At 38.4% G+C, this 14,292-nt stretch overlaps 1 protein-coding gene across 4 annotated transcripts in view; it reads left to right on the top strand.

Annotated features, from left to right (window-relative positions):
* The window catches only part of LARP4B (La ribonucleoprotein 4B), a 55,886-nt gene that overhangs the window by 14,840 nt on the left and 26,754 nt on the right, over positions 1-14,292 (top strand). For all 4 annotated transcript variants that reach the window (XM_027720737.2, XM_039391361.1, XM_027720738.2 and 1 more), the window contains exon 2: positions 3,576-3,710. In XM_027720737.2, the coding sequence (XP_027576538.1) occupies positions 3,630-3,710 (81 nt within the window). In that variant the 5' untranslated portion in view covers positions 3,576-3,629. The remainder of the gene's footprint in view (positions 1-3,575; positions 3,711-14,292) is intronic.

Below are 14,292 nucleotides of genomic sequence, written 5' to 3'. Positions count from 1 at the left end.
GCAAACCAGCAGGAAGCATAATGATTTATTAAGTGCCTTTACAGACTTGAAATTATTACAAATGTATAAAAGTATAAAATATATAATTTACAAAATTATAACTGGTTGCTTCTAAATCAGTTCTAAATGCAGTCCATTCTGTAGACTGTGTGTAGACATAATTTGTTGAAGACAGATATTTTTGTGAAACTGCTAACTATAGAGTAGAAATACTGTTTAACAGCTTATTTAAGAGATTGTGTGTCTCTGAAGGTTTTTCTTGTGGATTTTTCTTGTTTTAATAACTTGCATTAATGGGCCCGTGGGAACTTAATGAAGTTCGGCAAAGCCCAGCACAAGGTCCTGCACCTGGGTTGGGGCAACTTCCAGTATCACCACAGGCTGGGGGATGAAGGGATTGAGAGCAGCCCTGCTGAGAAGGACTGGGGGTGCTGAGGGGTGAGAGGCTGGACATGACTCAGCAGCGTGCACTGGTAGCGCAGAGAGTTGCTGTATCTTGGGCTGCATGCCCAACAGTGTGGCCAGCAGGTCCAGGGAGGGGATTCTGCCCCTCTGCTCCACTCTGGTGAGATCCCACCTGGAGTGCTGCTTCCGGCTCTGGGATCCTTAGCCCAGGAAGGACATAGACCTTGAGATGAGTCCAGAGGAGGCCACGAAGATGGTTAGAGGGATTGAACGTCTTTCCTATGAGGAAAGGCTGAGAGCATTGGAGTTGTTCAGCTTGGAAAGAGAAGGTTCCAGGGAGAGCTCACTGCGGCCTTCTGGTACTTGAATGGGGTTTTTTACCAGGGCATGTAGTGGTAGGACAAGGGGTAATGGTTTTAAACTGAAGGAGGGTTGATTCAGATTAGATATAAGGAAGAGGGTTTTTGCACTGAGGATTGCCCAGAGAGGTGGTGGTTGCCTCATCCCTGGAAACATTCAAATTCAGGTTGGATGGGGCTCTGAGGAACAATCTAGTTGAAGATGTCTCTGCTCATTGCAGAGGAATTGAACTAGATGAACTTTAGAAGGTCCCTTCCAATTAAAAAACTATTTTGTGATTCTACGAAAGAAAAAATTGCCGTCTGATTCTGATAGCTCGGTGTTCTGCTGGAGGTAGTGCTATCTCTATCCCTAACGGGTTTACCAACTTGCATTTTTCTCTTGAATGTCTCTTGCTTATTGCAGCAACATGTATTTATGCAAAGATATGGTTTATCAGTCAGCAGTTCAGTGTATCTGTTAAAGTCATGGGCAAGTTAACTCTTCGGTCGATGATAATTTTTATTGCTGCATTGAAATGCCCCATTTAACTTGCTCACTAATTTGGCTATTAGACTAGCATCAAAAGAGGATAAACTCTTCCAAACCATCAATCCTTATCTGTAGTTTCTAGAACTACTGGCTATCGATTGTGGTTTGTGTAAATAAGCTTTTATATGAAGATATATATCAATACATGAAAAGCATGCTAAAACGTATCCTGTGAAGAGCCTTTAATATTCCATGATTTTTATTGTTTCTCTCTCTGAAGTAACACTGCCTTTTTCCACAAACACTGTATTCTCTAACATGACAGTCATGGGAGTCTGTAGTCATGTATGTTTTGTTCTTTAGGAGTCTGGTTAGTGGCAACTCTACAGTAGAAAAATTCATCGCTTTAACTTTCCAGAACAGCCCTGCACGTGGAGTCATTTTGAAGTACATCACAACTGATGGGATTTTGCAGCAGAGCAGTTGACATCCTGGGGGCTTGTAGCAGTGTGATAGTACTAAGTGAAGAAAATTGCAAAGGAAGCTCTTCCTGTGTGGGGGATCTTTCCATGTGGCTTATCCATTTGCAGAAAGGCAATAGCTGATTGTTGTTAAAATCACGGGAGTTGGAAGGCAGGCTGTATCTTCTTCAAACAAATTATAATATCTCCCTTGTTTTGAGAGCCGTTTTGATCCTAAATGATCAAAATTGAACTTAAGTACATAGGTTTGACATTGTAATTATTAAAAATAATTTGTTTACAAGGTGGGTGGGTTTAGCGTCGTGTGTATCACAACAAATCTGTGTATCTAATGATAATATAATTATTAGTTTGAGTAGTGCAAACAAAGTTACATAGAGCTTCAATCTACACCTGGCCTGTGGTAAGCAACTTGAATGAGTTCCTGACTTTCTGCTATGTAAACTGTGGGTATATTTATGTGTGTGTTACGCTGAGGAATAGCATAATTTTTTTTAATTTCACTTTTGTGTGGTTTTTTGTCTGTACCATTTCTTCCTTATTTAAGTAGTTCCTATTCCAAGCTGAGAGTTAGGAAAAGAAACTTCTCGCAATGTAACAGTGACACAGTACATGTGTTTCTTTTGAAACGTATTTTTCATGCTGACTTTACATCAATAGCATCAAGTGATAAGCAACTGTTCATCTGAGCTGAATGGTTCATCCTCTTGGGGATGTCAGTATATTTGTTTCTTCAGTTATATGTACAAAATATCTTTTCCATAATCCCATAATACAGGTGCTTGAATCAGTTCATACGTGAATGTCATAATTTTACTTGAAAATTTTGGAATATATTTAGTCAGTTGTATGAAAGGCTTTTGCTTTTGTCCATTTCAAAATATCGTATAAAGGACATTCCATGGAAGGCCATAATACCATTGACTGAAAAAAATACTTCTTAACGCCGGTTTTTGGAGTCAAGGTAGCCTAAAAGGAACTTATGTTGTTAAAGAATGGAACAATACTATTAACTTCCATGTGCTGCAAATCTGTAATTTTTTTTTTTATTTTTTTTTAAGGAGCTTGTGAGGAGTTTGGTGTCACCAACATGAAGGCAATAAATTTCTCTCATGCATTGTTAGAGATGCAGTACTGGAATTTCCATGTGAATAAGAAACTAAAAAGGCATATCATGAAAAAAAATAATTTAAAAAAAGCCTGATTTTTACACCCCTGTATTACTTTGAGACTTCACGCTTTAAATTAGCTTTTGTTGTTTTTTAAATACCTTTTTTTAAAAATAACAGCATTAAAGAGTTGCATCAAATTTCAAAGCAAAGTCACTAGACTTTCAACTTTACTCAGATTTTTACTTGTCTAATCAAATAAAATAACATTTTGGGATGACAGAGCAGAACAACTGGTTGAGTGTTACTAATTGAGCAGAACTGTTGTAACATGCTTCTTAAATGTTGCAAAGATAAAGTGACCATCAGAGTAGTTATAGAAGACAAAGGTTGGTTTGTGACTAAATGCTTCTTAGTGAGTGGAGTCTGTCAGGTGGTATGAAGAAGTCACGGTTTGAAATCCAGTCTCGATAATTAAGGTGAGAATCAAGAGAAATTCCCAGTGGAATTTCCCTGCCCAGTGCTGTAGCCAGTGTTCATCTGCATTCCCAAGGCAGCCAGTGACTGGGAGCTGAGTGTATCCTCATCTTCTGCTGTAATATTTTCTCTGGATGCGTAATCCTGACCATATTGTGTGGAAGTTCTTTGGACCTTCAGTCTGAATCAGCATAGTGTGTCTGGAATGGCTGTGGGTTCTTGGGAATTTCAACAACCACTTACAGAATCTTTTGTCTTCCTATTTCCGCAGCTTACAAAGGTGACCAGTAAAGTTCTCTCTGAGCAGCCAAAAAGCAGACAGCTCATGACTTCTGATCAGGACACTAAAGTTGTGGCTGAACCGCAGGTGCAGCAAGTACAAGAAGTTAAGGACGGTTCTCATCTAGTAAGTATTGTAATTACATGTTCCCCTGGTATAAGTGTTGTATGAAACATTTTTTCTTTTACTATGCCTTAATCAAAATTGTAGGTCAGAACGTTTTAGAATACAGTTGGCTGACAGACAGCATTGCAGCATTAACCAGCTAGAACAGAGCTGTTGGAAGTGCCTAATTCTCCAAATCAAGTAGGAGTTTCAGCAGTGCCTAATTCTCCAAATCAAGTAGGAGTTTCAGCTTCACTTTCCTTCAGCTCTATGGGTATTTAAATAAACTGCAAATTACGGCAGTTTGCACTCATTTAAGGTACAGGGCTTTTCAGGCTATGCAAGAATTGTATTACCAGTCTTTAGGCTCATGCTCACACATTAACGTGAGGAAAATGCAGGAAATGCACTTGATGTGTATGTGTAATTGAAAAATGTACAAACCCATACAAATAGGAAATAGCAATCTGTAACAGGAATTTTGCTCAGTCAGTTCTACCAAATGGCCCGCGCTGCTGTTTCCGATCCAGGAAGTTGCTGTATGGTTTTGGCAGATCATACAGTGGATTGTACTGTGTATATATAGGTTGTAGTAAATGTTACATCCCTCTTCAAGAAGATCGAGTACTTGATTTGTATTCAAATATGTTTATATTTGCATCTTTGTTGGGAGGAATGTTTCCTCTTGGGACATTGAAGAGTTTGGTTTCAGTGTATGTTCTGCCAGGCACTTCCCTTGTGCTGTGCTGAGCAGCAGATTCTGCCTGCTTCGAATTACCTTGCAGCAAGCACTAAGGAGTATTTTGAAAAACACTCTAAACTTGTGCTTTTCTTTGCTAAACAAGCTGGTGGACTTTTGGCTTGTTCCTCTCCCCATTTTTTTTTTTTCATTCTGAGTTCCCTTCTGCTCTGTTTGACATTTCTCAGATGTGAATTTTGACTATTTCACACTGGAGGAAAAAAATTCAACCTGATTTTGTGCCATACTTCTGAAAATTAGCTTTTGTGATTTGCTTTTTTTCCCCCCTGTACTCAGGCCATTAATTCCAAGAAACCAGTGTGTAAGCTTGAATCAGAGGTGCTTGCAGATTTGCTTCAAAAGCTTGGAACTGTCAGTGCATTTCAACAGGTGCATTAGTATTAAAGGCAATCTGATTAGTCTTCATGTGGGTGCTAACTCTTTTAATTTGACATACTAGATTTTATGAAACTACATGGAAACTTGGATCTAAATCTTAATTTCTGTTCTTTCCTGCTTATTTGGAGAAATTTCAGAAGACCTTACTGTTCTCTTCCTTAGTAGGGAAGGCTGATGTCAATTTAGATATCTTGGAATGTATCCACAGTGCTATAGTGGTACATTTCAAATAACTACTTCTTTTGTGATTAAAGCTTTTCCTTGGATGAATATCTGGAAAAAATGAGACCTGTAGCTTATTAAGTTTTTTTAGGTTGTACTAGTATCACACTCTTCTATGCACAGCATCAGAAGGTCATTCTGTTGTATGAGCATCGTTACCAATATATACTGTTAAAAGTGGTGTTTTTAAAAAGGTCTCTTCAGCAATGCTATTATCTTTACTTGAGTTAGTTTTGCCAGTACTTCAGGACTCACTTGCAAGTTTTGGGCACAAAACTGTAGTTGGAGGAAAAACTTCACAGAGTGCAAGAAGAAGTTAGCAAACTAAAATCATTAAGACACTTTCATCTTTTAATAGATGGTAGGCAGGAGAAAAACTTCTGGAATCCCGACTCTTATTTCCTTTAGCAAGTACCTGCTTCAGGTGAAGTGAAATTCACCTGCTGTTTCTTGTGTCTTAATTATTTTGAGATCACAGGGCTAGACTGCATAAAGGCATGGATGCATGTTTGTGACAATCCCTACTTCAATGTGTATTTGATATGGGGCTGTACTGCGGTGGTACCTACAGAGATTTCTAGGAGTCTTTTTTTTTTTTTTTATAATACACTTTAAGAAATGTACTGAAATGTTCTCTAGCTGTTTTGACTATGCTGCTCTACTGGGATCTCTTGATCTCTGGTCCGAATGCTTTTGTGGCAGTTCACGACAAAAGTTGTAGAATTTCTGTGGGAAATTTTGATGCACCTCTGGAGATCCTGAAAAAATAACTAGTATCCTAGTCTTTATCTGAAGTGGTTATATAAAGTATTTTTTGTTTTATCTGTTAATAATAAATAAATTTTTCTAATTATGACTTTTTTCATTCTGTGTGGCTGGAGCAAAACTGAACACATGTTCTAGTGTGAGTGATGCTGAACAGGCACTCAGTAGTGACTAAATTACAGTTTTGATGTTGTAAAGTTTTTGATTAAAGATCCCAAGTTTTGATGAATGGAACCCTTTCAGAAAGCACTTACTGGTGTAGCTGATGTTAAAGATACAGAGGTCGCTTGTTTACTAATAATTTTCAAAGTTTTAATCTTATAGTGAGGGAGGCAAAGTCTTTTCTTTTGCCTTGAAGTAGCTATAAAACTATATGCTGTTTAGTGCATAATGTAGGTCGATTGCAAGCCTAGTATGGTTCATTTCTAACAATAAATCTTGAGTTTGGCTGATTTTAGTAGTATTTAACAGCAGAATTTTGATGGTTTTGCACACAAGTAATTTGAAAGAAATTGGCAACTTGAGGATCCTCATAGATTTATCAGTAGAAACTTAGACTTACACATTGGAGGTAGATAATTTAGAGGATACTAGCGGATTCATACCTTTGATAAATTTGAGAGTTAAATATGCTAGTTTTTTCAACTTCTATAACCCAAAGGTAGGCTTTGTCACTTCAGGTGAGGTCTGTCAAGGGATTCTTTGTATCCTGATTGAGAGGTACTCTTTCAGAGAAAGTGCTTGTGAGGCTGGACCCAGGAAGGTCAGCGTTTAAGAAGCATTTCGCTCTGTTTTAATTCACTTCTGTGTTTCCTTTTTGATAATAACACTTTCCTGCTAGAAATTAGAGGTTACTTTGAGGGAAGAGGCCAAGACCCAATGCCATGGTGGAGGTAGCTTGTATGACCTGTCTCTGCCAGACAGGACTTAACTAACCTTTGATGCTAAAGGCACACATAGTCTTTTTCCTTGCTTATTGATCCTAAACTCTTCCTCTGCCATGTTCACATTTTTCCAAGTACCAAAGAATTTTTATTCCTTGACTGGCTGAATTGAAGACCTGATCTGGAAGTTTGAAAATAACTCTAGGTGGGATTCTTGTCCTCAAGTGACAACAGGTTCTGCAAATGTTGGTGTGTTCCAGTGGAGGATATTACAGTGAGGCCATTTGAACTTGCTGCCTGGTTGCAATATCAGCATCACCTATTCTTTCCCTAGTTGAATAATTATCAGGTGCTGCCATGGGTTTCTGTTAGTGGGAATTCAAATCAGTGTGGTACACTGGTTTATGTCAACACTTACAGGTACTGTAAATTCAAGTTCAATCATATTGTTTGTTCTAAGCACAAGAAAAATAACTAGAAATTAACGAAAGATGGCGCTTAATTGTACTTCCCAAAAATGTTTTTCTTAGGAGATAGTATAAAAGTATGTCTCAGGCTTAGAGCTGCTGGGTTGTGGTGTTCAAAAATCCTTTTGCAACCCATTCAAGGACAAGCCTCAGAATAAAAAGGAACTGAGGAAATTAGATTTACTAATTTAGTATAGGAGCATGTGTAACAGTTCAGTGAAAATTCACTATAACATATAATCCTCAAATCACTTGGCAATACACAGTATTACATGCAGTATCTGCCAATTAAGAGTTAAGTAGCAGTTTCTATAACCAGTAGGTGGTATTTAATAATTCAAGAGATCATGAATAGCTTTAAACAAGAAATGGGACGATTAGACGTTAAACTGGACATATATGGTGTCAGCATCCTGAAGGATCAATAGAGGTCCGTGTTTGCCCTTTCTCTCATGGTATTGTAGATTGAGGCCATAAGAAAAGTGCTGAATGGTTTTGCACCTGTAGATAATGTCTAATGCCTATATTTCATTGTTTTAATGTACGAAACACATATTTAAACTCTTAGCAATCCATTAACCCTGATATATATTGGAGGGAAAGTTAAGCAATTTGACCAGCTGTTTCCAAAAGCCTGCAGTAGTGACATTTTGACATCTATTGTGATGCTGCTCTTCTCTGGTCCCTTAACTGGTGCTGGGCATGACATCAAGTATGACCTAGGAGTATAGCATTATCACTGTTTCTTCAGGACTTGTTGCAATTGCATGAATTTATTATGGAAAAAGAATAAAGGAAGTTAGATGTCAGAAAGTTCTAAGGACTGATTTAACTTGTGCTATTGTAACTTAAGGTTGTATTTTAAAACTTAGGCCTATAAGACTGTAAGGATAAATCCTTATTCCTTTGCAAAGAATAGGTACATGGAGAAATTAAAGTAGATAGGTAGGTATACTCCTGTTAATAAACATGTTGGCTTCTTGCCTTCTGCATAGGTGTGTGCAGGACATAGGACTAAATACCTATTAAAAAAAAGGTAATTGTTCAGGTTATGAAAGTGGTGCTTCAGAACACTTTTTGTTTCATGGGGAGGGAAAAGCTGTTTAGGCTTTGAGTAGAGGAGAAATATACCAGAGCTAAAATATGCATGTATAAAGGGTAAAAAAGCCAACAAAATAAACAAAACCTACTCCCCAGCTGAGCTGCACTCTGAAGTGGCTGAGCACAAGCTCTATTAAGTGCTTTTCAAGTCAGGTGGCAGTCTATAGCATAGCCAGAAGGTTTTTAAGATTTAAGGAGTCTTGGAAGTTAAACAAGCAACCTTGAATGATGTAGTGTAACAAGTGTGGCATTTTCTGTTTAAATTCATCTTGTCTTTTTTTTTTTTTGTCTTATTTTTTTTCTTTTTCTGTAAAGTGATCCCACAATAAACAGCATTGAGGAATGTGACTTCGTGAATGTGTACTATAGGTCCTTAAAAATAGAAATTATCCCTGGAACTCTTAGATAAAACCGAAGAAACAAGAACAAAATGTGCCTTTGCACATGAGAAGGGTATGGGAAAACTGGAAGAAGTTTCTGCTTGCTTGAACTGCTTCACCCATTTTTTTCCCCATTAGTTGATAGCAGAAGTGGTTGTTAAGGCACTGGAGAAGTGGACTTTGCCCTGGTCCGTCTCTTAAAGACACTTAGTTCCTCTCTGGAAAGCACAAGTTAGTTAAATCACAAAGGGAAAAATCTTGCTATTTCTTTACCTGATGAAGGAGTTTTGTGAATAGCTGTGAACTTTGTAAGTATTACTGTGACTTTAAGCTGACATTAAAAACAGTTAAATTGTTTGCTCATGGCATTTCTTCAAAAAAAACTATTATAAGTAACTCCCTCCCCCTTTCCCTGTTCTTGGTTCCAGGGAATGCTAAAGAGAGGAGTGACTTGGCATAGTTTTAAGTCTAGATTGAAGCATGTTGAATAAGTTTGTCCCATGGGAGAATTAAAAAAATGCAGCAGATGGCAGCAATGATGCATCAAACTGCCTATCCTTAGGAACAGTGTAGCTGCAGGCACTTTCAGGCTTCATGCATTGGATAAGCTGGGGGTGGCAGGATAGTCTTCCTCTGTTCTTACTTGGCAATTTCGAAGCCGACTGTGCTGAGGAGGGCATGTATTTTCTAGCCAATTCAGCAATATTCTTCTGTGGCCACAGTTAGTGGAGTATTAGTTGCCTTAAGGTGCACAACCAGTGGAAAAATAGCACTGAATTCAATGTACATCTGAAAGAACATTTGAAATAGAGTTTAAGGGTCTATCTTGTCTTACACTCAGAATTCTGTGTTTTCAATATCTTTTAAGTAACAGAGTAGAGTGGTGCTGTAGTTGTACAGTCTGCAGGCTCTGAAGAATGAGATCCAAATTTGAAATAATAGCAGTGAATTTGAGAGAAGGTCTGAGTGATGTGAGATAATGTAAAGGCAAATAAGAACAACTCCATTTACAGCAGAAAAAGGTTACTGAGTATTTTCAGGTTTTTTATTGTTTTTTTTTCTTTTTGAAGAAGCAGAACCACTTTTTTTAGCAACTAAAAAGACTTAAAGTAATAGAAATATTTCAGTATGTAAATACGTATGTCTAAAAATGCTTTAGTTGTCATAAGGTCGGAAGGAAGTCTGTTTATGTACATGAGTGAAAACTTATACTGGGGACAGACTTCTCTGGAAGAGGAGTAGCATTTAGTCAATAATTTTAAATATTTTTGAGGGTTTTTTAAAAGGATACACAAATTTTTTGGAGGTTAACTATAATTAATCCTGCCACAGTACCGTGAGGTGCCTAAATGATCTTGAGGCCCCCTCCAGTGCTATAAGTCACTGAGGGATTATGGTTTGTTTGTTTTTTTTTTTCATGCAGATAACAAATTTAAAAAAAAAAGTCTTGGAACAGAATTAGCTTCTGATAACGTACAATGACTGCTCAATGGAATACATGAGGTCTTATCTATCTTTAGCCTGTTTTTCCTAAAGAAGTAATTGTGGTGTAGGTTCAGCTTTGGGGGAAGGGAGGAGAAGGAGAAAATGGTCCGAAATGTGTTTGATTTAGACATGAGATTTAAACATGTGAGGCCAGAATGCATTTATCCTTGTATAGGAAGTGGGAGTTACATTAAATATGAAGGCAGGTAGTTTCTGGCACACATGGACATTGTGAAAGATGTCATTTAAATATTTTAGTGATTTGGACGAACTAAACTCTCCAGGAAATTAAACAGTAGAAGTTCATAAGACTTGGTAATACACGTAAACAGACTGTAATCTCATTAGAATTATTTGACTTGAATGTTACAGTGCATATGATGAAATACTGAAACATTGCTCAGCAACTGGGATTTGGACTTTGAGTGGCAATGACATATGAAACCCCTGCATGGTTTTAAAGTGTGCTATTTTTGGCAGTTGGGTGTTGGCTTGTCTCCTCAGTAGCCATAGAAAGTTAGTTTAGTGTAAGAGGAAGGTGATTTGCAATGAGAAGACCCTCTGACACTACTTATTAAACATGGGCTGCTGCTTCAGTAAAGAATTGAGTAACAGCACGAGTGAGGAGAAAACCAGCTTGTTACAAAAATCTGTGGAAGAGGAAGCACCAGAGTCAAGGATAAGTAAAACTTTATCTTCAATTTTTGGAACTGTGAAAAGCCAGGATCTGCATACAGTGGGAAGGACAGTTAACGGGGCGGCTGCGACAGTCGGCAGTGAATGCGTTTGTAGCGATGATTGCGCAGCGTCAAATTCTAAATCTGGCTTTTTGGGTAGAAAAGGGAAATATCCGTCATATAAAAGCATGGGGAATACTCCCCATGAGAGCTCGAGGAGGACATATGACAGACCTTTTAGCTTCTTTAATTCCTTTAGTCACCTCTTGAAAGTCTCTGGTACGTATGGAAATCTGCAGAAAAGTGAAGAAAAGAAAGACAGGGTTATTAAAAAAAGAGCACCTAAAAAATCTAATAGCAATGATCAGCACATGAACAATATAGAAAACATTAATAGTAATATTAATAACGAAAATGTAGCTGTACAAGAGCATTGCTTATTTGATCATATTTCGAATTCACGTGTACCAGACATCCTGGACAAAGGGTTACAGAGTGAAATTTCCTTAAATAGAAATTTTCTGGAGGATTATGCAGTGACGTGTGACCATTCAAGGCAAAATGAAACAACAGTAAACGTTAAAGACAGCAAGAGTGACAGCCTACAGAAAGTTTCAAGTTCATATAGAGAGGTGCCTCCAACACTTTCCTATCTTGATGTAGACAACAGTCAAAATGTGAAAGACAGGGAGTTTTACAGTATTTGTGTTGTAGATGCCGAAGATCTGACAGGGGACAAAGAGGTGCCAGCTACTGTGCATGAAGAGACTGGAGCAGACATAGATAACTCAGCTGTTACTGATGAAGGAATGTGCAGCATGGCACGACCTCTAGACACTGGGAAGGAATTTCCAGTGCAGCGATGGGCACAAGTGGAAGCTAAGTTTAATTCACAGGAAGAACTGTTTGAGTATAAAAAAGAGGATAGGCCAAACATGCAGAAAAAGGACACAAACAAATATTGTAGCATAGACATCCAATCTTTTGATAACTTACTGACTGACAGGTGTCAGGTGCCTAAGTTAAATACTGACAATACAGTAACAGATGTCTTAAGAGCAAAAGTATCTGATGAAATCATCCCTGAGAATCAGCAAGAGGAGGTGTATTCCATAGGTAGTGCTGTCAGTTGGAATGAATCACTCCATACAGCTTGTAATTCTGTGAAGCCTGTGGATGCTGCTGAAAAGGACCACTACAGCCCTAACTCAGAAAAGGTGAAACACAGTGATTGTATTTCCAGTGTCTTGTTAGACACTGGAGTATGTAATTCAGGAAAAACTGAGGGAAGTAATCATTCTGATATTGTACCACTTGGTTTAAGTGGGCGTCCCTCAAGTGTTGTAGAGCAAACAAATACTAAACAGATGGCAGAGAACATGAGGGGTAACTTTAAATTATCACTAGAGTTACGTGAAATGGACAATGTAGAAAAACTTGCTGAAAAAGTCTACTTTCTAGAGCCAGAAAGTGAAGTAAACTCAAATGTGGAAAAGAAAACACTTGAAAGAACTCATGGTGATAGCCAAATGTTTGCACCAGAGTGTAGTGAACATCACAGCAGTTTTGAAGAGTCCTTGAAAGATGGAGAGAAATGCACAGGTACAATTTTGCATAGCTGTGAATCTTTGAATACGACTGAAATGCACAAAAACTTGGAGGAAAGTTCTGATTTTCAAACTCAAATTAAGGGCTGCAGTGAAGTCAAGACATCGGCTGAAGCTGCAGACCATGGTGGCACAGAGGAAGGTGTCTGTGAGCGTGTCACTGGTGACTTGACTGAGGAAGCTGGTAACTTGAGCAGAAGTAGCCCGTGGGTAAGTGCTGGCATTTTGACATCTCATGAACAACATAACCCACGCACAGATGACACGTTCCTAAAGGAAAACAGCCTAGAATGTCAGGTTTCACAAGAGTCACCAGGGAGTAAAGGTAAAGTATGCAAATATTCAAATTCAGATAACAGTGTCTCTTCTGTGCCTGTGGAATGTGAGGATATAAATAAAATAGACATGAACTGTAGACAAGATGAACAGGATGCATATTTCTTCCACGCAGTAGAAAATCAATTGAGTGCAAGGACAGAGTCAGCCAAAATAGCTGGGGATGTAGTAGAATCTGTAAAACAGACAAAATTTGAAGTTCACCTCAATGAGTCGATTGATAACAATGCTGAAAATATAAAACCAAATTTGGATGCTGACATTGTTGATTGTGATAAAGGCATCTTCAATTGCAATGGAGGCTTGGCTCATAGTCAGAACGTTCCCTCTGACTCCACTGAACCTGCAGCCATGGACAGTTGTACGTACAAGAGCATAAAATTAAAAGATGACACTAAAAATCTGGACGATACCAATCATCTCTTACATAAAGCCCATAATTGTTTACCATCATTGTATCAAAATGCATGTACTCATGTGCACGACAAACCAGTGGAAGAGCCTGAGTTACGTCACTGTGCCAGTCCAGAGCCAGAGGTCGGGAACACTGCAGTTCCTGTTGTGTCTTTTACTGAAGAAAGATCAGAAACTCCTGAAAAAAGTATGTGTGATGTAAATGAATGTAATCTTCAGGATAGTGAAGTAAAACAGTGTGTCAGTACCCACTCAAAGCAGAACCTCACTGGTTTTAGTGTATCAACTGGGAATATAGAACCTTTTCCCAGCGGGAATTTGAAGCTGTTAGAAGCCAAGACTACTGAATTGAAAAACACCAGTTACACATTAAATCCTCAAACAAATGACTTGACCACAACCTGGGAACAGATGCTGCCAGATCACAAGATTTTCTCGAACAAAGAGCTTGGAGTTTGTGTTGACCCAAAGCAGGTAGACAAATACGCTGCTACTCCTTCCTATGAAATACAGAGTGCTGCTCCTGTTGCCACAGGATTTCAGCAGGGCAGTGAGCAGTGCGTGTTAGATCTGATGGAAGATGTACCCAGTGGCCAAGAGCAGCACTCCTATGAACTGGACAGACAAAATCCCCATGTTGAAATGTGGCCACATCTCATCAGTCTTCAGACTGGCAATGATGATTGGACAAATCAGCTGTTTTCTGACACGGTTCCTGCTGGTAATGGTGAATATCTGGTGGGCTTTTTATGGAATAATGCAGTTTCTAATGATACCATGAAGAATGACAGACTTTGTATAGTTAGTGAAAACTTCCAGAATGAACCTGAAGATTTAACAAGTGCTTCATACGCAGTGGAAAGATACCCGTATCAGCTGCTAGCACCAGAAAATGCTGGTACTTGGGGATGGCAAAATAAAGACGAATTTGTAAGTATTCTGTAGAAGTGATTTGATGTTAAAGCTTAAAGCTGAAGCTAGAAGTTTGACTAAGCCAAGTCAAACTGTGGTTTCTTTAGTTAAACAGATCATGTTATTTTGTCCTGAAGCTGACTATTCCCTTTCCTTTGCAAAACCAAATGCTGTACAGAATACAGAAGTTCAAAATCTTGCTGAATATTAATATA

This window comes from Pipra filicauda, unplaced genomic scaffold (genome assembly GCF_003945595.2).
Source record: "Pipra filicauda isolate LSUMZ 115617 unplaced genomic scaffold, ASM394559v2 scaffold94_size2452230_pilon, whole genome shotgun sequence".
Classification (NCBI taxonomy): Eukaryota; Metazoa; Chordata; class Aves; order Passeriformes; family Pipridae; genus Pipra; species Pipra filicauda.
Note: the sequence above shows the minus strand (reverse complement) of the source record. Positions and strands in the feature narration are given on the sequence as shown.